The sequence below is a fragment of the Somniosus microcephalus genome, chromosome 3, assembly GCF_052327205.1.
Source record: "Somniosus microcephalus isolate GS21.2 chromosome 3, FLI_Smic_1.0, whole genome shotgun sequence".
NCBI lineage: Eukaryota > Metazoa > Chordata > Chondrichthyes > Squaliformes > Somniosidae > Somniosus > Somniosus microcephalus.
This window is the reverse complement of record NC_140989.1, coordinates 65,505,690-65,530,292: the sequence shown is the minus strand read 5'-3', so window position 1 is coordinate 65,530,292 and position 24,603 is coordinate 65,505,690. Positions and strand designations below refer to the sequence as shown.

Below are 24,603 nucleotides of genomic sequence, written 5' to 3'. Positions count from 1 at the left end.
TAAAAATTGAAAATCGCAGTGCGTCATATTTTACATTAAATGAAACATTATCTACAAGTTTGAAGGTACACAAAGTTTTCACAAAATGGAAATAAAAAGAATGACTGAGTGTTGCATTCCTGAAGTAAAAAGACAAAAAATGCATAGCAGGTTTGTCACCCCCGAATTAGATAGGCTAGTAATTTGGATATAATCTCAAATCGCAAACGTGACTCCAGTCATCACAAAGTTGTTTGAATATTGCCAGTCCTCAGTTTATGTTACAAGTCTTCTCCAGTTACAAACAAATGAACAGATTTCTTCGACTGAATCATCTGGGCAGCACGCTCTGCTCCCACCACTGGAATCAGCTTTTGAGCATCGTACTTGGAATACAAAATAGTACAAGTCCATGTAGCTTCATCACCCCTAGTTTCTGCTTTCAGCATGTTGCAAATGTCACTGTAGAAATGTGGATATGTAGGAAGCTCATAGAAAATCAGATGTCGGATGCCCTTAATTGTGTACCTACATTAAAAAAGATAGTTTAAAATTATTCAAAATTAGACACACTTAACAATAAACATGAGATTACATTCCACTGTTCAAAAATTATTCCGAATATAATGAATAGTACACCACAGAAATCACAGATCACAGAAACCCCACAGTGCAGATAGAGGCCATTTCGGCCCATCGAGCCTGCACCGACACATATCCCACCCGATCCCCGTAACCCCTACACCAACACATATCCCACCCTATCCCCGTAACCCCACGTATTTAATCCCCCTAACACTAAGGGTCAATTTATCATAGCCAATCAACCTAACCCGCACATCTTTGGACTGTGGGAGGAAACCGGAGCACCCGGAGGAAACCCACGCAAACACGGGGAGAATGTGCAAACTCCACACAGTCACCCGAGGCCGGATTCGAACCCGGGTCCCTGGTGCTGTGAGGCAACAGTGCTAACCACTATGCCACCGTGCTGCCCTTAGATATCCATTAGATATCCATTGCCAGAATATGCAGGTTTACTTTTTAAAATAGCAACACTTATTAGATAGAACTACCAGCAGTGGACTTGCTTGAAATGTATACTTAACTGCTTTCGTAAACTGCCATAGACCCAATATCTTTATTTTGAAGAGAAGCTCCACTGAATAGGGTAAGGAGCTAAAAAGGGGACACACAATACCAAAGCACACCTAGCTGCCTACACTTTGAATAGTGTGTAAAAATGGTGGTTGTAGATAAGGTGGTAAACTAGGAGTCCTGGCCACTGCCTCCCACCGGTTCACAATTTCTGATTATAAAAGAGACTCAAAGGAAATGTGAAATAGGTCATTTTAATTAAACTATGTAGATTTGCCTGTTGACCTTTAAGTCTGGCACTGGGTTTCAACACAAGGGTATGCTGATCCAATTTGTCTGAACCAGATCAGCTAGTTTCTAAAATTGTAACTTCTTGCTTTTGCAACACCGCCAGGACTGAAAATACTGTCTTTATTGTCAACATCACAGATATAAGAATCCTATTCAATGTTTACTGAGAGAGCAATGGTAAACAACAAAACAGTGGGCAAAGCTAACAATTTCAAGGCTTTACTGTATGAGCTTTTTCTTGAATTACAGGAATCTTACCTTTTGTAAAAATGGAAACGTTCAGTGAACAGGAGGAAAGATTTCTCCCCCTTCAGAAAATGGTATCTTGCTCGATTAATTGTGGATTTTTTGCTGTATTCACAAATATGAGAAAAATTCATTTCTTCACGATTGAAGTAGTTTCTCAGTCGCACATAATCAAAGTAGACAGGTACGTAAATTAAGGTGTGGGACATGACTGCTTCTCTATATTGAGGTAAAATCTTTGAGACAAAGAATTCAAACCTTTTGAAGAAAAAAAAACTAAATCAATGTATTGAAAGCATTCTAAGATTTGATATTAAACACAATTACTACTTTGTTGTGTCACTAACTGATGAGGTTAAATAAAAAACATTCATATAGTGTCGTCAATAAATACTTAATATTCCACATTTGGGCATTTTGCTACAGTTGCTATTTAACAGATTTCAGATCCTACCAGTGGAATTACATCAGGATATTTGCATCCACTGCTTTTTCTTTTAACAACAGTCAGCGCCTTAGCGCTTGCTTACCAACTGACTCACTTCAGTTTCTCGTTCTCACATTAGAGTACTGATCAATCCTGTAAACAATTCCACTAATGTTACAAAACCTTTTGCAACAAAGTGTAACCAGAAGTGGTAAATTGCATTAAACCATGTACAGGAAACTCTCGTTTAAACGGCACCGGAATTCTCTATTAACCGGCAAAATTCATACTCCGAAAACACCACCTCAATAACCGGAAATGTTGCCGAGTCCGAGTCTCCCGCGGTGGCCGAGTTACAGTGGGGGTAGTTCTCCAAACTGCCACTACTCGGCTTCTTGGCGCTGTTGGTGGTTCAGAATGAAAGGAAGCCAACTTGCTTTATGATGATGATGATCTGCATCTCTTACAACAGAATTTAGTGCTTGGGTAGGGGCAAAGGGTTGCGCAAGCAGACATCGGGACATGCTTAAGAAAGCTTCCAAAAGAGTTGAAGCAGTGGAAGTGCCTGAAGAATCTGTTGAAGTGCATGATCCTGATGACCCAGCTGGCATGGATATTCCTGATGAACCAGCTGACTTGGAATAAGTGTACAGTCAACTACAGTACTGTATACAGTTGTTTACAGTATAAGTTTTGTTTTACTGTTAAGTAATTAAAGAGTTATAGATTACCCTCAACTGCCAGTACTGTACTTAATCAAGCATCTTCCACCATCCATTTAACACAACATTCTGTAGGTGAGTACCCAATTACTGTATACTGCACATTTCTTGATTTTTTAATTTTTGTTTGTTAAAAATAGCCTTGATAGATAACCCTCTCCGTCATCTGGAATTTTTAACCAACCGGCACCATCCCGGTCCCGTCGGTGCCGGATACCAAAGAGTTTCCTGTAGCTAGCCTACTCAGTATGTGGTCCTATAGCACCCATTTTCCAGAATTTGCCACTACCTGCAGCACATCTTCAATGTCGCTATATCGCAATACTATGGCAAACCGTTAGAACTGTTCACTTATTAACAGACATGCAATAGACTTTGTTCAAAAGGCTTCCCTTGGATGGTCTTACTGATTTGTCACCAGTGTAATAGAGGTGAAAATCCTGGAATCATTCAAAAAACAGTTAAATGCTGCTTTGGGGGAACTGCAGAGTTTATCTGGATGAATAAATTAAGATGGACCATCTTAATTGACATTTATCAGTACTTCCATTTCACTTGATAGTTTTGACATTTCCCCCCCCCTCCCCCATGACCAACATAACAAATTTACTTGGATATTACACAGCAGTATACAATTTTTCCATCTGTCAAAGAAATACATTTGTAGCTCAGTGACAAATGCCACACGCTTACCTAGGGTTCAAATAAAGTCAAAAAACAATTGTTGGGAAACATGAAAATTAAAGTCAGCTAAGAGGCCATTAAAATATTAAAAATCTTTCACAAAATTTAGTCTTAATCTTCTGAAAGACATAACCTCCTTTAAAAAAAAACATGCATCAGAATACCATGTACACATGACACTTCAGAGCACTTCTTCAGGATGTCCCATAGTGCTTCACAATTAATGGATTACTTTATGATGTCCAGTCATTGTTGTTAGGTAGGTAAACTTGGCAGCCAATTTGCACATAGCAAGGTCCCACAATTAGCATGGGAATTTTTTTTTGAGCGAGGGAGGAATGTTGGCTGGGATACCAGGAGAACACTCTTGCTCTTCTTTGAATAATGCCATGGGGCATTTTATATCCACTTGAGCAGACAGACAAGACTTCAGTTTAACATCTCATTTGAAAGACAGCACCTCCGACAATGCAGTATTCCCTTAGCACTGCACTACAGTCAAGCATAGATTGTGTGCTCAAATCCATAGTAGGGCATGACCCACAACATTTTGACTCAGAGGAGAGTGCTACCAACTGAACTGATCCAAGCTGACACACAAGGACTGAAACACTTTGCTGCTAATTGAAATCTGCTTGGTCAGTGCCAGATTTCCAAATAAATGTAGGCCTGCAACACAAATTTTTTCCTGATCTTCCACAAACTCAGTCATCAAAAGGATGGCTGTTGTGAGAAATGTTCTTCCAAGTTTGGCACTGAGGCTATTGCTATGGCAAAGTAGAGGGAGTTTTACTATTGAACTATTTATGCTGCCTGATTTAGGAGCACCAAATGGTAACGTGTTCCATTCGTCTGTGACAGTCACCTCTAGTCGTGATAACAACCCACTTCCCCCTCCTCCACCCACCCCAAGGAACACTAAAGGTATAATTCAAACTCTATACGATTCACTTGGCAATACAAAAGAATTCCTAAACACGATGGATTACCTTGCATCAGGCAAACCTGTGAAGCTGGAGACGTCCACTCGTTGGAAAACATGTGGTAACTGCACAACAACATGGCAGATTGAACCAGTTCGAGGCATGTTCCTTACTGCCACCTAAAAGACAGAAACAAAATCTCTAACTTTTTCCTGCTGACCAATTATAATTTCATTTAACAAAAAGTGTCTTAAGAAACCTGTCCTATTCTGGGGGGTGGCAGGGAGGGGAAGCAAAGAGAAACACATGTATAACTGTTTGATGATGCAGTGCATTGGTGCACCCATATGCTGCATCACAAACATAGTAAAACATAAATAATCCAAGTTCCCTACACAACACACTGGGCCCGGAATTTGCAGTCAGCAGCAAAGCGACACTGATCTCGAAGAAAGCTGCCCACATGGATCTTGCGATCTCAGTGGCGAAAACTTTAGCTTTCTCGACCTTAATTTGATTGTAGTGCTGTCAAAAGGGGATCCCTAGCATACAGCAGCAGTGATGTCATCAAGCTGTCTAAGCAGCCAATCACATTCAAGAATTCTCAGACAGCAAACCAGGAAATAAAAAGCACTGATTATCAATTCACTTTAAAAACATTTTTTTTTTTTTTAATACAGAGAATGAAATAAAGATTGGGACATTCACATGGGATATGGCAGAAGCTAAAATATCAAACTTTAATTTAAATTTTTTTTAATCCAGTAATTATCATAATGGAGAAATTTGTCTTTCCACAAATATAAAATGAGTTTTCCAGGGCCAGAACGGTTGTTCAGCAGTCAATATGCCATTAAAACCCCAGTTACACCTATTCCAACAAGGCTTAACTTTTTATGGGGTGTTTAACAGCGATATTACAGCGGAAAAGCTTAAGTTTTCGGCAGTTCAACTGATTTCCGGATATGGGGGAATTCCACATCGCAGCAGGGAATAACTGACTGCAACGTCAGGATTTCCGCATTTATCTGCACATGCGCTAAATGCTGAAGTTACGGTCAGTTTCAGAGGGGTAATGACAACGAACGCTAACAGTTTTGCCGTCATTACCACCGCAAAATCCGGACCACGATCTTAGCTATGCTGTAGATGAGTTACCAAACAGAAACTAGCTAACTATCCACTGGAGCTGATACTTCTTCATGGGCAGTTAAAATGAGAATGGCAGAGTTACTGCAATTATATAGGACCTTGGTGAGACCACACCTAGAGTACGGTGTACTGTTTTGGTCTCCTTACTCCCTTAGGAAGGGTATACTTGCCTTAAAGGGACTGCAACAAAGGTTCAGTCGACAGATTCCTGGGATCAGGGGATTATTCTACGAGGAGAGATTGAGTAGGCTAGGCCTATATTCGCTAGAGTTTAGAAGAATGAGAGGTAATCTCATTGAAACGTATAAAATTCTTAAGGGGCTTGACATGGTAGTTGCTGGGAAGATGTTTCCCCCGGCTGGGGAGTCTAGAACTAGGGAGCATCGTCTCAGGATAAGGGGTCAGCCATTTAGAGCGGAGATGAGGAGAAATTTATTCAAAGCATTGTGAATCTTTGGAATTCTCTACCCCAGATAGTTGTGGATGCTCAGTTATGGAGTATATTCAAGCCAGAGATCTATAGATTTTTAATACTAAGGGAATCAAGGGATATGGCAATAGTGCAGGAAGGTGGAGTCGAGGTAGAAGATCAGCCATGATCTTACTGAATGGCAGAGCAGGCTCGAAGGGCCGAATGGTCTACTCCCACCCACTCTTATTTCTTATATGTTATATAGATCCAAACTAGTTTCCCAGGCTTCACATAGCAGTGACGCACAGGGTTAAGAGTGGGAAAAGAAAGATGACTATTCAAAATGTGCTACTTTAAGGTAAAATGCTTTTTTGAAAAAACACTCCACTAAAATGAAACAAAATGTACACTGAAGTACACAATTATCCATAAAATGTTGCCTTAAATCAAGAAAAATACCCTTATATTGGATGCAAGAAACATTTAAGTTGTTGTAGAATGCACCTCTGAAGTGAAATGCTACCATCTAGGAAACACTGACACCAAATTGATTGTTTACTCTAATCTATTCTGGCATCCATGTGGATTATTTCTTCAGGGCCGCTCTTCTGCAATCTAAATGCAGCACAACTCAGACCCAAAGCAGTCAGTATGGAATGACAAACATTTGGTTACTTACATTAACCCTTACAGAATGAAAAATATTGTTTACGTAAACTAGATTCAATGAATTTAAACTGTACTTCAATTAAATTCAGACTCTGAACAATATTTTCCCCAAAATCCACAAAAGCTCAATTAAAAAAGTTTACGATAAACAAACCTGTCCTCTGTAATTGAAGCAGTGTTTACTGTAAATAGCATTAATCTGTGGATCCTGAAGTGCGCTGAAAATCAAAGTCTGCCTGTAATACTTGGACCAATTGTCCAAACTCCACACACGCACACGAGAGAAATCCACTCCATGTGGTTCATGAGGCTGTTGGTTAAGGTGTTTCAGTAGATGCTGCAACAAGAGAGAATATACCACTGAAAATGACAGAACTTCTTATAAATGTTCAAACTTATACCAAAGAATCACTTGCAAAAACATACCAAGTTGTTTTAAATAGTTATTTGTTCTCGGGATGTGGGTGACACTGGCAAGGCAAAGGAAAAAAGTGTTGCCATGGGGCATCAAGAGTGAACTACATAATGTGGGATTGGAGTCACATGTGGGTCAAACTCTCCCTGAAGGATATTAGTGAGGAAGTTGGGTTTTACAAAAATCCAGCAGCTTTCATGGTTATTTTTTTGCTGCTAGCCCACAAATTACCAGATTTTTTTGAATTTAATTTTGCAATTTGCAATGTTGGGGTTTAAACTCAAAAGGTTCTGCGGTGCTGGCTCCAGTACCAGAACCACTAGACTACTGCACCCATTCAAATTAGACAAATGGGTCTTATTTTCTTGCTAGCCTTACTCAAACTTAGTGACAGATGCTGTTCTGAACTAGTTGTCACAGTTTCAAAACCAGGTGCGTAACATTTTAGACGGCTTTTGTAAAGATGACTACAACTTCTATCCCTTCAGATTGGGCATGTTCCATTAATGGGTCAGTTCTTTGAGCACACAAACAGTGGCTAATTTGCTTTTTCATTTGGTAAACTCAGAACATGGTTTCTTCACATAAAATAGTTATTGCAAAATAGCATAATTTTAACAAAATTAGAGTTACAGGAAACTCTCGATTTACCGGCACCTAAATAACCGGAACTCTCAACCGGCAAAATTCAGGAGTAGGTTCAGGTAAGTTTTACTTCATATTAGTGGCCGTTCCTGGATCTGTGGCCGTGTAACCAGGGTTCCTGCACCTGTTGCTAAGCAACAGGGACGCCTGGATCTTGTGGCCGGGGTTCCTGCACCTGTTGCTAAGCAACAGGGAAGCCTGGATACGTTGTTGTGTACGGGGCTCTCGAACCTTTTACTATATCTCTCTGTAATCCGGGCTTTTTGATAAACCGGCACCACGCCGATCCTGGATAAAGAGAGTTTCCTGTACTTGCATTTTAATTTAAATGTTGAAAGACCAACAAGTCGATAAACTTCAATTCACCAAACCTGAAAGTATCATTCCATCTTTATAATTTTGGCAGTCTGCATGTTAAAACCCAAAACACCTTTAGAAATACTAGTTATTCCTGAAAGGGATGCATGCTTGGGATAAACTTTAGGTGCAGCAGTTCTTCCATTTACTAAAAAAAGAGCTTTTCAGATAATCCACTGAAGAAAATTGTTGGAACTAATTTCTTACCACAATATGTTCCCAGTTTTGCATAAGATAAACATCAGCTTGGTCAATAATTAATATTTCAAGAGAGGAAAGGAAATCAAAATCCCTTGACTTGTCACCCTCAGCTTTGATAATTGTCCGCAAGCCCAGGGGAGAAGCAATGATGATATCACTAGAATAAAATGGTGCATACAATCTCATACTCCTCCGAAGGATGGCCACACCTGATTAAGAGAAACAAGTAAGCATGAATTAGTTTATGAATAACGAACATACTCTCTCTCCCTTCTTCCTTCCCCAACATCACTTAGCGAATAGATTTATTGTGTGGTGTGGATTGCCAGCCCTACAGTCACAGAATCACAGAAACCCCACAGTGCAGATAGAGGCCATTTCGGCCCATCGAGCCTGCACCGACACATATCCCACCCGATCCCCGTAACCCCTACACCAACACATATCCCACCCTATCCCCGTAACCCCACGTATTTAATCCCCCTAACACTAAGGGTCAATTTATCATAGCCAATCATCCTAACCCGCACATCTTTGGACTGTGGGAGGAAACCGGAGCACCCGGAGGAAACCCACGCAAACACGGGGAGAATGTGCAAACTCCACACAGACAGTCACCCGAGGCCGGATTCGAACCCGGGTCCCTGGCGCTGTGAGGCAACAGTGCTAACCACTATGCCACCGTGCAGTCCTATGTGGTCCCAGGGGATATCTAGTCGGTGTGAAGTTAGTCAATTTCACTCTGAACACAACAACTGACCCCAGTACCCCCAACCTAGTCATGAGGAAATAGCAGAGTTTGATTTGCCAATGAAGAATACTACATGGGCAAGGTACTGAAGGGCCACCACCTGTGAAACTATACCCAAAACACAAAGAGGCAGAATATTAAAGGCAAAAAAGCACCATCTTCTCATGTTTACTGGTGACTTGCATCTAGCTAGAAAAACAAATACTGGTGTGTTCCTGGGTTAAAGTCCTGGTTACATTCAGTAGTAGTGTAAAATCTGGAGCATATCAAATTGAAAGTCCAGGCTATCCCACCAACTAGTACTGTTTATGTTGAGATCACTGTGGATTCAATTTATTTTTATCTGCCCTTCTTCTAGTCTCCATGTAACACAAGGAAGCTGTGTGCGCACCACCCCAGTCAAGAGGGTGGGTGAGAAACCCATTTCCAGACCTCTACAGAGCTCTCTAAGCAGATACAAAGGGAGCATATAACATCAACCTAGGAATGGCTCCCTGAATTTCTTCCCTAACTATGGGTAACAGCCTCTCCTCTGTACCACACCTCTCCAGCATCGGAGAGGTAGCATACTGTGCAGCAAATCATGGATATGAATGAACTTCCTACCACATCACTTATTCTCTCGCTTTTGGTTACAGGGAGGTGTAAAAAAGGATGGGAAGAGAGAACTATAATGGTACAGAAATATTTTCATCCTTCTAAACCAATCATCAAAGCAGAAGAGATTCAGTCGAACAATGGATATACTTCTTCATGGACTCTAGAAGAATTATTGCTTTAAGCCCTTGTAAGTCTATTTTTGGAAATTGATTTCTCTAGACACTTACTTGCGTTAAATAGTAGCCCAACTGGCTTTTTCATAAATGCATACTGGGTGATTTTTGTGGTGAATGAAACCTCAATCAATAGCTTGCCAGCAGTACAAGATATGGTTCAACATATTTACCAGTCAGGTTTGAAGCTCTAGATTTTAATTTTACATTTCTACAAGAGACATCTACTTCAATCCTGCTGGAGCAGTGTTGTTACTAGACATATTTAGAACAAAAATGTAGAGAATACACAATAAAGTTAAATCATCATCTCAAATTGCTACCATAACCAGTGGCGGGTCTGTTACCGCCAGTACTTTATTTAAGTGTTATATAGCTCAAAGTACTCCCTTTATAAACAACCCAAGTTTAGAAGGACAAAATCTAAAAATTATACTGGCGGGTTTGATTCTCATTTCAAGTGGACAGCAAATGATAATTTTCACAAGCTCACTTTTACTTTACTGAAATCCTAGTGACAGCACTGTGGAAGATATCATTTGGAGAGGTCTCCTCCTCTAAACTGGAAAGTGGAAAAGAATAAACACCAACATTAAGAGCTGTTCCATCAACTTCCTGTGTTGGTTTGAATACTATAGTATCTGAGGTAGGACAACAGAGTGTGAGCATTGCAATTTCTTGTAACTTAACCAACACAACAAACTTTGTAGTTACCTATCCGGAAGTGGTCATCAATATTGCCAGCAAAAATAGCTTCATAATCTTCAGGTCGTTTTAGATTTGGTGGCTTGTCTCCTGGATGAGAGCCATATTCATCCTTAAATCTTTTCTTGTTGCTTACTTCCAGCTTGTTTTTCATGTCAAGAAGACCAATCAAAGTTTGTACCACTCTTAAAGCAGACTCTCGAAATGGCACCACAATAAGTACCTGCGAGTTACAGAATTTTTTTTTTTAATTTAAGATTTTTGATTTTTGATTTAGCCTGTGAATTAAAACATTATCTGACAGCAATGAATAATTGATGGTGGGGTCATAAACAGTCCTCAAACCATTTTCCCCATAAGTCATCAATACCCAGATGTGAGGGTATGCAGATGGCTTGTGCTTCTTTACAGCCAGCCCCCTATCTCCAGAAAATACCCAGGCCCTGCCATTACATTGATACAAGTTCATAAACAATTAACAGTTGTCCAAAATGCCTCACTCCATTATTTTAGTGGCGGTCTTGACCCATTTATTGTAAATAGCTGGAGGAGCCCGGCGTTGCCAGGGCTGTTTTGGGCCGGGCGGTTTAAATCGAGTCCCAGGCTTTCGGGCCTGTCTGTCTGTCCCTCTGTGAATGTGCTGCCGGGCAACGTTTCTACCTTTTAATACCTTGAAAGATGAAAGTGAAAGTACTTTAAAAAATAACCTAAGATTTACCAAAAATGTTTTATAAGAGATACTAACTTTTTAGAAGCTGGATTAGCAGATTGGTTAATAATCTGCCAAATTAGATTGGGGCGGGGGAGGTGCAGCTTCAGGCAAAAGCAGTAAGCATTTGTACACTAGTATATATACACACTATGCTATAATTTCAGGGTCATAGTCTTTACTCAACACCATGCCAATGGCACAGATAAATGTGGGAATTCTGGAAGCAGAAAAATCCAAGAGCACACACATCCACTGGGTCATATATTTCTATTCTTCAATATTATTGCAACTGATTACATGAAGATACCACGCCTTCTGATGCAACATATTGCTCTCTCTCCCCTTCATTTACAAATAAACCACATTAAAAACATCCAACTGTTTCAAGTACTCATTGCTTCCTTTACAGTGCCTAAAGATGGCGTATACTGTAAAATTAGTAAAATATTTTTATTTAAAACACTAATGGATTTTAATCATTACCACTCAGTCTGAAAACAGAGCTGGAGCTCTGAATAATTTTTGTACAACCAAAAACACTGGCTACCAACTGCAATGTTTAATGGTCAGTTTCAACTCTGGGTCGCCCACAACTGACATTGCTTGAAAGCTTGTAAACAATTTCTTTATATTTATATTCACTTTACTGTTGAAGTCATTAACATTTCATAGACCTCATTAATTTTGTAAACTGCAACGAACATAGATTCTTTACAAACTTTATTTAGGCACCAACAATCCGGCCTACTCGTTCAGATAAATATTTTATGTTTTAACAATCATTCAAGAATTTTTAAGTGCTACGAATTAACATTTTGTTGGTCTTAAACAGTACAGGAAACTTTTGATTTACCGGCACCTAAATAACCGGAAATCTCGGTTAAACGGCAAAATTCAGGAATAGGTTCAGGTAACTTTTATTACTTTTTTTTACTCCATTTGTTGCTGTGCAAGGGTGTGGCTAAGCTACAGAGACACTTGCAACTTGTGCCCATTGTTCTGAAGCTGTTGCTAAGCAACAGTGTTTGTTGCTTTATACGGAGCTCTCAGCTCCGTATCTTTTACTATAGCGTTCGGTTATCCAGAATTTTTGATGAACCGGCACGTCGGTCCCGTCTGTGCTGGATAAAAAAAAGTTTCCTGTACATTGCTGCACATCATTATAGTACAGCAACCTGGACTATCAATTTGATCGGGAAATGTGGTAAGTCACATAGATCAAAAGATAAACAGCAGGCAAAGTATGGTAGCTAAACTGTATCCTGCATCAGTACTACTGGTCACCTATGAATATAACAAAAACCTCTTTTCAAAAATTAATGTAAAAGAATACACCTGCCACAGCCCAATGGGTAATAGAGCCATGGGTCCCAACTCGATTGCTACCCAGTAAGCCCGGCTGTAAAGTCTATCTGTGTGGTAGCTAGGCAAGGACAGGATCAGACTCAATTGCAACACCCTCTACAATCAAATAGGCTGCCGACATTCATTGTCTAGGCCGATACAAAGAATAGTCACTTGGGAGATACACTGGAGGGCTGTGACACCATAGAACTTCAACTCAAATAATTAAATGCCTTCAGAAGAGAAGGGGGAAACAATAAAAGAAGACCCATGCAAAAAATTGTGTCAGTTAAAACACTGGGAATATTCAACAATATTAGCATTTGGATTTGTACATACACAAAAGTGACTTGTGTATGTGACCATTTGATTTGTATTGAAAAGTTACTATAAATTGAATACAGGCCTCAATGGTCCAGTCAAGCACACTGACCTGGCTACCACATGCACAGGGTTCTCGGGTTCAGCGACTTTACATTTGCAAGATCTTTTTCAATTATTTCAAAAATTAAACTCAATTAAGAACAAAGTGAATTCAATGTCAGCTCAACTTCTGCAGTTATATATTACGCTTTGTTCTAATATTAAAAAAAAATGAAACCAAATAACATTTCGTTGCAAGGTAAATAGGTTGTTTAAAATAGTGTGTTAAAAAATCCCCTTACTAGAACAACAGATTTTCAATCCAGCAACTGCAAGAGCACCGGCTTTTAATAAGACTGAGCTATTGCTAGAAACTATCTGAATGCAACAGAGAGAGGGTGCAGTCAAGATACGAGATCAGGTAGAGGAGAGGATTAGGAACAAGACTGGAGTGAGAAACTTGGTGGCAGTCACATAGACTGATGTAAATATAAATAATTTGTCTTGTGATTGTGTTGGAGATAACAAAAAGCTACTCGTCAAACTACATGGTAATTTTTTGAATTTGTGCTTCCGGTGAGGAACCGTGCCTGCTGGAAGTGCATATTGGAAATTTGGGCATGTACTGCACAAGAAAAACATGCACAACGAGCACCCGAATTTCCAATATGCTCTCCTGTTCCCCATGGGAGCAAATCAGAAAATCTCTACATGCAGCGCAAAAACCCAAGAATCAAAAATCAGAAGTAGAATTTAGTACATTGTCAGTTTCTGGTTGGATGAGAAGAAGTAAAAGCCATTAAGGATCATTTTAAAATCTGGGCATTTATGCGGAGGGGGTAAAAGAAAAGAAAAAACTTAAAAGAATCTTCTGTGCATAATAAGCTTTTCCATAGGGAAAAAAGACACACACACACAATCTGTCACTGGAGGGATCACTATCACTGGAGGTATCCACACAATCTGACACTAGAGGTATCACTGTCCCTGGAGGTATCCACACAATCTGTCACTGGAGGGATCAGTGTCACTGGAGGTATCCACACAATCCGTCACTGGAGGTATCCACACAATCTGTCACTGGAGGTATCACAGTCCCTGGAGGTATCCACACAATCTGTCACTGGAGGGATCACTGTCACTGGAGGTATACACACAATCTGTCACTGGCGGTATCACTGTCACTGGAGGTATCAACACAATCTGTCACTGGAGGTATACACACAATCTGTCCCTGGAGGTATCCACACAATCTGTCACTGGAGGTATACACACAATCTGTCACTGGAGGTATCACAGTCCCTGGAGGTATCAACACAATCTGTCACTGGAGGTATCAACACAATCTGTCACTGGAGGTATCACTGTCACTGGAGGTATCACTGTTACTGGAGGTATCAGTGTCACTGGAGGTATCCACACAATCTGTCACTGGCGGTATCACTGTCACTGGAGGTATCATTGTCCCTGGCGGTATCTACACAATCTGTCACTGGAGGTATCACAGTCCCTGGAGATATACACACAATCTGTCACTGGAGGTATCACAGTCCCTGGAGATATACACACAATCTGTCACTGGAGGTATCACTGTCCCTGGAGGTATCCACACAATCTGTCACTGGAGGTATCACTGTCCCTGGAGGTATCCACACAATCTGTCACTGGAGGTATCACGGTCACTGGAAATATACAAGAACTTTTTTTCTCCACACATTTTAACAAAAAGGTTCCCGACAAGAATGATAAAAATTGCAGGAAATAGAAGAATTTAAGTTCAAACACAGCAATATCAGACATCAAGCAGAATAGTCCCAGCTGGAATACAGTGGTAAAGCAGTTATGGTCTTGTGTTTTCTATCAAAATTTGTAGGGGTAATATTTGGTTAAGCATGGCTGTGGCTTTATTTAAAAATCATTTTCAGTTCTTCCCCATATTACACTCCATCTAAGTCAGGTAAATGACCGGCTCCCAAACTTCTGCCATTACAACTTGGTGTGATAGGTAGGAGGTATACAAAAATATACTTAGCAGACTCACCCATTTCTCTCCATATTTTTGGAGCCCTTGGCCTTGCACCTTCAAGGAGTGGAGCCTGACTTCTGGGAAAACCTGCATCCTAGCACTCTCAGCCATCAATCCAGTCTTGGCACAGTCATGCTGAGACTCCTGTGAATGGTGAGCTGGCCACACTTGTGCCCAATGAATTGACCGCACCAATAATAAAAAGGTCAACTCATTTAGATATTTTTGTAGCACCTCCAGCTCCTGCATCATGGGGAGGTAAGGATGTCAAGTGCCAGCAGTAATTGAAGGGCTGTTGGCTGCTCTTTAAATGCTACCTTTTTGAGGCACAAAGGCCTCTTTTTAACTAGGTCATTGAACGCAAGTAAAAGCAATGGCCCTATTATAAGGCCATGCAGGTGTAAATCTTTTAAGTCGACCTCCCCCGAACCACATGTTGGATTCAGGCATTTAGCATCTAGAGTGTTAATCAGGCTCTCCAGCTACATGATGCAGAGACCCCTTAAGTTGCATCATGTGTGGTGCTTGATGAGCTTTGAACACAGGCTTCTTGCATGCTAGTTACTTCCTGCCTAAATTTCCATCACTGATCGCATTGGGCATGATGTAGGCCTCAGAACCCCACACCAGATTATAGGCAGCCCCGGCTTGAGCGCCACAGAATGCATTATTGGTCCCCTGTGACAACATACCACATGAAGACTGGTTCCACCAATACTGACATTTAGTGAAGTTTCAAAAAGGTGTTTATTTAAAAATACACACTAATATTTCAGCAATTTATAGAATTGTGTGCAAATAATCCATAGCACTTTCTGTTGTCATTCTGAAATACTCCTTACCTTAGGTCTTGTAAGTCCCTGATCCCTCAAGTCATCATCAACTTCTGCCTTCCGATCTCGGCACTGTGCATTGTTGCTCAGCACCTGTGAATTTGCTTTCAACACATGATTTATCACATGTAAGCAATAGGCACGGCGAACTTCTTCTCCATTGCGAATAGCTGTCCTTTCTGGATAATATAGGTCCTTGTAACCATTCAATATATTGAAGAGTCCTTGTTGTAATGGTGTGAAGAATTCTTGTTGATTCAGTTGACCTTCTTGTGAAAGGAGCTGACCATTTACCTTCGGCCATGTTGTTTCTAGGGGTTTATGGAGATGGAGATTTTTCAAACCTTCACCCAACAACTCTTTGATGAGAGTGTATTTTGGTAGGGGGCTGGACCATACTAGCTGCCCAAGAGTAGTCCACTTGTAAAAAGACAAAAATTTGAACACAATGAGTTACGGGCTTGGAAAGAGACTGTTTAAATACTTTTTAATTGTAGCTGCTAAAACATAAAATCACTACATAAAAGGAATTTAGTACAAAATTTCTGCCCATTCCCTACCAAAATTTTACAGTTTTCAAAGAACTTTATTATACATAATGCCAATTTAAATCCTGCAACCTCAAGATTATATTTAAAAAGTGTTTAATCACTGAATACAGAAACAGATCATTTAAAAAAAATTATACAACATGGCCAGTGAACACCAGTAACTGGGGCTGGGAGCTAGCCATTCATTTCTGCATGCAAAACTGACGCAGTGTATATCTCCCATCACTGTCAAATTTGTTGTGTTAACAGTTTACATATAATCTCTAGTCTCAATGAGTCAGAGCTACCAATTTAACCAAACCTGTGAAACTATTTAAATATATTTTACAGCAAATAGTAGACATTGAATAAGAAAGCACTACTAGTGGCTAGAGCAGAGTTATACAAATCCAAAGATGCTGAATAACTGCCTCCTTTGCATCAAGTCCACAGAAACATATTATTCATACTAACCCCATTTTCTTGTGGAGTATATACAGGAAACTCTCGTTTTACCGGCATCTAAATAACCAGAAATCTCTCTTAATCGGCAAAATTCAGGAGTAGGTTCAGGTAAGTTTTACTTCATATTAGTGGCCGTGTAACTGGGGTTCCTGGATCTGTGGCCGTGTAACTGGGGTTCCTGCACCTGTTGCCATGCAACAGGGACGCCTGGATCTGTGGCCGTGTAACCAGGGTTCCTGCACCTGTTGCCATGCAACAGGGACGCCTGGATCTGCGGCCGTGTACGGGGCTCTCGTACCTTAGTAAGTATACCACTCTGTAATCTGGACTTTTTGATCAACCGGCAGCACGCTGGTCTCGTCGGGGCCGGATAAAAAAAGTTTCCTGTATCAAATAACTTAAGTCACTTGACCCTTAAATACTAAATGACAAACTATTCTCCAAAAAACTGAAATGATGAGATTAACCATTTCAACTTCTTCAGAATTCAAAGGCTAAATAATTTGTTGACAATTACCTTGGACTGCATTGTACTTTTAATTTTTGTTATAGTTTTAACATCATCTTCCTTTAGTTCGGTGTCCACATGTTGCTTAAATGGGTCTGAAAGGAAAAAATGGCATAGCTTTAAACAAAATTAATAGAACTTTAATGTTCAATACACATGGATTTCCATAATTCAGCAATGCTTATGAACTATCCAGCTAATACACTGAAATGGAGTTATTGGAAGAATGTTAGGCTATTGCGGCTGTTCTGTAGATGCGTTGTGTTCTTAATACAGGAAACTTTGTTATATCCGGCACCGACGGGACCGAGCTGTTGCCGATCTATCAAAACTGCCGGACATACCAGCGTTAATGTTGAAGCATACGGAGGTTTTCATCTCCGTATCGGACAACAAACACTGTTGCTTAGCAACAGCTTCAAACAGTCGGCCTGTACCTTGGAAGCGTCTCTGTAGCTTAGCAACAGCTTGAGAGAGACTTTCCAGAGTCTGACTGTTGGAAAAAAAACCTAACAAAACGGCTCCTGATTTCTGCCAGTAGATCGAGGTTTCCGGACATACAACCTCCAGATAAACCAAAGTCTCCTGTACATGTCGCTATTAATGGTTGAGGATTTATACAGCCACAGTTTGACCCGATCTATACACAAAACCTCTGACTGAACCATTACAACAGATACCAGGTGTTCTTTTAGTTTCAAAAACACTAGTAAAATTAAAGGTTCCAAATGAATCTCTCTGATAACTTTTAACTAATGAGAAAATGGGTTGAATCACCAAAAAACAAGCTTTCCAATCTTGGCAATAGTTAGTTTCTAAGAATAATAATTACACATTCCTATTATTTCGGGTAAAAAAAAAAAATTCCTAAAAAAGGCAGGACTCTTACAGTCCCTACCTCTCCTCACCAACCGCACACCCACCCCCCCACCCCGACAAAAGGGTAGCAGCTCACGCCAAGGTATAGATTCACAGATATGGAACCATCAGCCATCTGGTAAGTTTTTACATATAGAATATACAGCACAGAAACAGACCATTAGGCCCAACCAGTCCATGCTGGCATTTATGCTCCACGCCATCCTTCCTCATCCAACATTATCAGCATAACTATATTCCCTTCTCCATCACATGCTTATCTAGCCTCCCCTTAAATGCATCTATACGACCACTCCTTGTGGTAGCAAGTTCCACATTCTCACCACTCTCTGGGTAAAGAAATTTCTTCTGAATTTCCTATTTGATTTCTTGGTGACTACCTTATATTGATGGCCTCTAGTTTTGCTCTTCCCGGCAAGTGGAAACACACACTATGTCTACTCTATCAAAACCATTCATAATTTTAAAGAACTCGATTAAGTCATGCCTCAGCCTTCTCTTTTCAAGAGAAAATAGACCAAGCCTGTTCATCCTTTTTGGATAGGTATACCCTCGCATTTCTGGTTTCATCATTGTAATTTTTTTTGCACACTCTCCGGTGCTTCTATATCCTTTTATTAATAATACAACAACCAGAACTGTACACAGCACTCCAAATGTGGTCTAACCAAGGTTCGATACAAGTTTAACATAACATCTCTACTTTCTAATTCTATCCTTCCAGAAATAAACCCTAGTGCTTGGTTAGCTTTGTTTAAAAAAAAAACTTAAAGAAAGCCTTACATTATATAGCGTCTTTCACGACCACTAGACGTCCCAAAGAGCTTTACAGCCAATCAAGTACTTTTTGAAGTGTAGTCACTGCTGTAATGTAGGAATGGCCTATTAACCTGCGTCACTACTTTGTGATTTATGTATTTGTACTCCCAGATCCTTTTGCTCCTCTACCCCCTTTAGATTCTTATTTTTCAAGTAATATGTGAACTCCTTATTTTTCTTACCAAACTAAAGTACCTCACACTTATGTGTTGAAATTCATTTGCCAATTATATGCCCGTTCTGCAAGTTTATTAATGTCTTCTGGTGTTGCCATTGTTCATTTGCAAGTGTACCCAACAAGCATCATCAAACTACCTGAATGTGTATGGTATCAAAGCCGAGCTTGATCCATTCTCACCCGACGTCCATACACAAATGCTTTCTAGCAGGATCACTGAAGTAGCCAATTTTTGTTTCCCCATCCCAGGTATGTTTAAACAAATTGTAGCACTCCCATTGTTGCCCTTAATGAAATCAGCAAGCTCTTGTAGGGAGCAAACATACAACCTTGAAATTTTTCAGCTGATCAGAGAGCGCCAACATGGATTTATCAAGGGTAGGTCAGACCTGACGTATTCAAAAAATTAATCAGATTCGTGACTAAAGTAGTAGACTGGAGAATGTCTATGGATGTTATTTATATGGACTTCCAGAAGGCATTTGATAAAGTCCTTCATAAGAGACTGTTAGCTAAAATCTGGAGTACTGGGAGCAGTTCTGGGCACACCTTAGGAAGGATATATTGGCCTTGGAGGGAGTGCAGCGTAGATTTACCAGAATGATACCCGGGCTTCAAGGGTTAAATTACAAAGAGAGATTACACAAATTAGGGTTGTATTCACTGGAATTTAGAAGGTTAAGGGGTGACTTGATCGAAGTTTTCAAGATATTAAGGGGAGCAGATAGGGTAGATAGAGAGAAACTATTTTGGCTGTTTGGGAAGTCTAGGACTAAGGGGCATAGTCGAAAAATTAGAGCCAGACCTTACAGGAGTAAAATTAGGAAACACTTCTACACACAAAGGATGGTAGAAGTTTGGAACTCTCTTTCACAAATGGTAATTGATGCTAGATCAATTGTTAATTTTAAATCGGAGATTGCTAGATTTTTGTTAACCAAAGGTATTAAGAGATATGGGACAAAGGCGGGTATATGGCATTAGATCGCAGATCAGCCATGATCTCATTGAATGGAGGAACAGGCTCGAGGGGCTAAATGGCCTACCCCTGTTCCCATGTTCCAACAAAGAGGTCTAATGCAAGCACAAATGGAAATCAGCAAAGTCCCACCTTCAGAACTGTCTACATAAGGAACTTTATCATTTTCATCTTCACTTCCATCTCCAATGAAATTACTTTCCAGACAGAATTTGGCTTCATTCTTTACATCAGTGAAATCAGCTTCCAGGTCAGTGGCATTTTCAATTTCATCATCACCATCATGTACCGTCTCATCTTTTGCAAGTTCTTTCCCTGCAGCACTGCTTTTGTTTTCAGTATCACCGAATGCATCTGTTAACAGGAATTAAAAGCCAAGGAAGAAAAAGAAAAGAAAGTCAATATAGTGGCTGATTATGATTTAATGTTCAGAATATAAAATCTTTACAATGGATCCTAAATAAACAAACAGAATTTGCCATTTTTGTATAGGATTCTCCTCTCCCATCCAGTCATTTAATATACAAGCAATAGAAATTAGTGGCAAAATACCTCTCTCCTCTTGGTCATTTTCATCATCAACTTCACTATCAGCCTTCTCTTCCTCCTCATCACCTTGGTCCTCCTCCTCTCCTTCAGATTCACTTTCACGGTCACTGTCTTCATCCTCTGCGACATTTTTTAAGGTGGAACACAGATGTTGGTAGGCAGTCACCTGTTCTGAGCCAGATTCTGCATCGCTCTCTGAGTCAGACTGTTCTGAGCTGTCAGCCTGAAAATATACTTTATAATAATATAAATAATCTCAAGAATATTTGTAGACACAAAATGTCCTTCAGGCATTTCGTAAGAAAAATAATTCTTGACTTTAGCCCAACATTGGGAGACAAAGTCTAGGATCTTGTCTGATGAACCATGAAAAACATTGATAAGCCTGTATCAAATATTTGAACAGACATAAAACACACAAATTTGTCATTAAACATTATTGCCATTCTAATGGTCTAAATACACTTGATACCATTAGTTTAGTATTTACTGAACAGCAGCAAATGACTCAACATGCTTATTTTTTGTATACCACTAGCCCCTAATATGTATTCTATTAACACATAGATTGCACCTATGTTTAAGTTATTAGGCGTTTTCAGAAGGACTTACAAATGCAGTTGCAGATACTGCAATGTTAAGAGCTTGAAGCTAATTTGAAGAATGAGATTTTACAGAATATTTCGTAAAATGTTAATGCTTTTGCAAAATGTTCTAGAAAATCTCACCATTAATGGCATTATCTTTCACATTTTGGGAGAGGAGGCATACTTAATTTCCAGGAGCAGAACTGAGCATATCTGGTGCACAACTAGTTTAGCCACCCATCACTAGAACTGGCTGGACCACATCAAGCATGATTGCGTCACTCTCTCCTCTGCCAAAACCACACACCACTGCAGGATCATCCGGGAGGGCAAAGATAACCCCCTTCCCGTCTTCTTTTCTCTACTACCAACTGCCTCCTTAAAACCCTCTCCCTTCAACTCCAACAAGTGCATGGGCTTCTTTGTCACCAAGACTGAGGCCACCATTCAGCTGCCTCTGCTGTTTCCCCACTTAGTCTACCTTCCCCCAGGCTCCACCACCCCCCCGCCCTATCTGTGAACCAACATTTTTCTCCAGTTTCTCTCACATCTCCCCATATGCCCTCTCTAACCTCATCTTGCCCAAGAGACCTGCCTCCTACTCTCTTGACCCCATTCCGACTAAACTGCTGTTTACCACCGCCCCCACCTTCTCTTCCTGGCCCCCAAGATAGTTGACGTTATAAATGGTTCCTTCTCAGGTACTGTCCTGGCTTTCAAAACCACCATCACCACCTTCCTCAAAAATCCACCCTCAAACCCTCTGTCCCTGCAAACTAGTGCCCCATCTCCAACGTCCCTTTCCTCTCCAAAGTGCTTGAACATGTTGTCGCCTCTGTGCCAAACTTTCCTGCAATTCCAGATTTGAATCTCGCCAATCAGGTTACCATCCCTGCCATAGCACTGAAACAACACTAATCAAAGTCACAAATTACATCCTCGGAGACAGGGATTGTGGTGTATTTTCTCTCCTCGACCTCCTAAACCTCTCTGCAGCCTCTGGCATGGTTGACCACACCGTCCTCATCCAACGTGCTTCCACCATTGTCCAGCTCAGTGGGACTGACATAACACATTTCCACACAGTCACATGCATGTTTCCAGAGGTGTTCAGTTCTATCTGTAACCAAGCTCAATGCTTGCTGTATAAATAGTTTAACCTGCACATGAAGCATTGTGTTTGAGAAGCAGTGTAATCAACAGGTATTAAAAAACAAAAAAATAATTGAAACTCACCAGTTCAACAATTTGAGCTGGCTCTGCTTTTTCAGAAACCCTGCAAAACAATACCCAAATGTTACACAACACTGGCTACTGACGCTAGCCTATTTTTAAGACAGGATTTAGATTAGTACTTGTGTACCCACATTTTTTCTACTAAGTTAGTTAAGTATTGCATCTATAAATCTAACAGCTGTGCATAAACATTGTCTCCCCCCCCCCCAAACATAAATGAAATGTTTTTTCTATTGAAACACAAAAACACAAAGTAAATGCATGAATGTACAGACAGCAACAGCAATTCAAACCCAGAGCAGGTCAGATGCTGGGTATTCTGCAGTGAGTGGCTCACCTACAAGGCATAAGTCAGGAGTGTGATGGAAATACTCTCCACTGCCTTGGTTGTATACAGCTCCAACAACACTCAAGAGGCTAAACGTCTTAGAGGACATAGCAGTCGGCTTGATCAACACCTCTATCCACCAGATTAAGCATCCACTCCCTCCATCACCAGCACTCCGTAGCTAGTGTACTATCTATAGGATGTACAGCATCAAGGCTTCGTGAGCAGCACCTCCCAAACCCACAACCTCCACCACCTAGAAGGACAAGGGCAGCAGGTGATTGGGAACACCATCGCCTCCAAGAAAAAATCAAATCAACTTTTATTGTCATTGTTAGTGCACAAGTACAGTACAACGAAATGTAGGCTTGCGGCTCCCGAGAGTGTACATTTAGATTAAGACATTTAAACATTCAACATACATTTGGCTTGTAATACATTAACATAAACATAACCATAATAAAGTGCATTGGCAGATGTGCAGGCTTTAGAGTTTATTTGTGGAGTTCAGTAGGATGACAGCCCTGGGAAAGAAGCTGTTCCTAAATCTGGTCGTACGGGTGCGAATGCTTCTGTAGTGTCTCCCAGATGGCAGGAGGGCGAACAGACTGTGGCTGGGGTGGGTAGGGTCTTTGATGATGGACCGTGACCTCCGTAAACAGCGTTTCTGGTATATGTGCTCTATGGTCGGTAGCCGGGTGCCGGTAATGCGTTGGGCAGTTTTGACTACCCGCTGCAGGGCTTTCCGGTCATAGTAGCTACAGCTGCCATACCATACTGTGATACAGTTCGTCAGGATGCTCTCTATTGTGCAGCGGTAAAAGTTAGAGAGGATCAGGGGTGACAGGTTACATCCTTTCGGCCTTCTTCACCAGAGAGGAGGTATTGAGGGACCAGGAGAGGTCTTCCGTGATGTGGACTCCGAGGAACTTAAAGCTGTCCACCCTTTCCACCACAGCCCCATTGATGTGGATGGGGGTGTGACTTCCGCCTTTAGACTTCCTGAAGTCCACAATGATTTCTTTGGTTTTCTTGATGTTAAGGGCCAGGTTGTTATCGGCACACCACTTCACGAGATAGACATAGACACCATCCCGACCTAGACATATAATCGCGATTCCTTCATCGTCACTGGGTCAAATCCTGGAACTCCCCACCCAACAGCATTTTGAGAGCACCTTCACCACATGGACTGCAGCAACTAGGCATGACCAATAAATGCCAACCTTGCCAGCGAGGCCCACATCTCCAAAATGAATTTTTAAAAGTTTAGAAAACATTGGACCGGAGCTGAAATACAGGAACACAGGGCAACGGGGCCTACTAGAAAATCTCAACAAGAAGTTGGACTTGAAGCAGAGATTTAAACGTAGAAAATCACCCCAAGGAGCTTCAGATGAAGAAAGGAAGATGCACCGAGCTTCAGGTGGAGAGGCGGCCGAAAGCTTGCTCCACGAGACAGGCAGAGGAGTGACAGTACAAGGTGATGACAGACACACTCACTTATCATGAAAAGGATGTTCCTCCCCGAATTCTCGCAGGTGTTTCTTCTGTTTCTTGGTTAAATTGCTCACAATCGCGCGCGACCTCCCGCTGCTTTTTCTTTTCCCCATTTCCCCCACTACGCCACACACTTGTTCCGGCGATGCTCAGTACCACGTGCTTGCTGCGGATTTCTGAGTTTGAGTATCCGTCGGCTGGTCTAAGTCCACCTCCCAATATGGCCTCATGTGATTGGTTCAGTCGCCTCCCTGACTCCGAACTTGATCAATTCTGTCCAAAGAGCTGGCGGTGCGATGTGATTGACGTGGACGGTG

At 40.9% G+C, this 24,603-nt stretch overlaps 1 protein-coding gene across 1 annotated transcript; it reads right to left on the bottom strand.

Annotated features, from left to right (window-relative positions):
• On the bottom strand, positions 1 to 24,512 carry utp25 (UTP25 small subunit processor component). The gene is made up of 12 exons (XM_085980827.1): positions 24,290 to 24,512; positions 22,459 to 22,498; positions 20,639 to 20,858; positions 20,219 to 20,440; positions 17,241 to 17,326; positions 15,738 to 16,148; positions 10,460 to 10,673; positions 8,228 to 8,430; positions 6,758 to 6,940; positions 4,437 to 4,549; positions 1,627 to 1,872; positions 1 to 507 (listed from the first exon to the last, which is right to left on the bottom strand). Exons 1-12 carry the CDS (start codon positions 24,397 to 24,399, stop codon positions 261 to 263), a joined length of 2,295 nt encoding a protein of 764 aa, XP_085836953.1. The 5' UTR covers positions 24,400 to 24,512; the 3' UTR covers positions 1 to 260.
• Between the last annotated feature and the right edge of the window lie 91 nt (positions 24,513 to 24,603).

Excerpts from the sequence above, each read along its gene's own strand:
- utp25 (XM_085980827.1), bottom strand. The coding sequence starts at position 24,399 with ATGGGGAAAAGAAAAAGCAGCGGGAGGTCGCGCGCGATTGTGAGCAAT. Across the intron at positions 22,499-24,289 it reads GAACATCCTTTTCATGATAA|GGTTTCTGAAAAAGCAGAGC; the intron begins GTGAGTGTGTCT and ends ATTGTTTTGCAG. Across the intron at positions 508-1,626 it reads CGTTTCCATTTTTACAAAAG|GTACACAATTAAGGGCATCC; the intron begins GTAAGATTCCTG and ends TTTTTAATGTAG.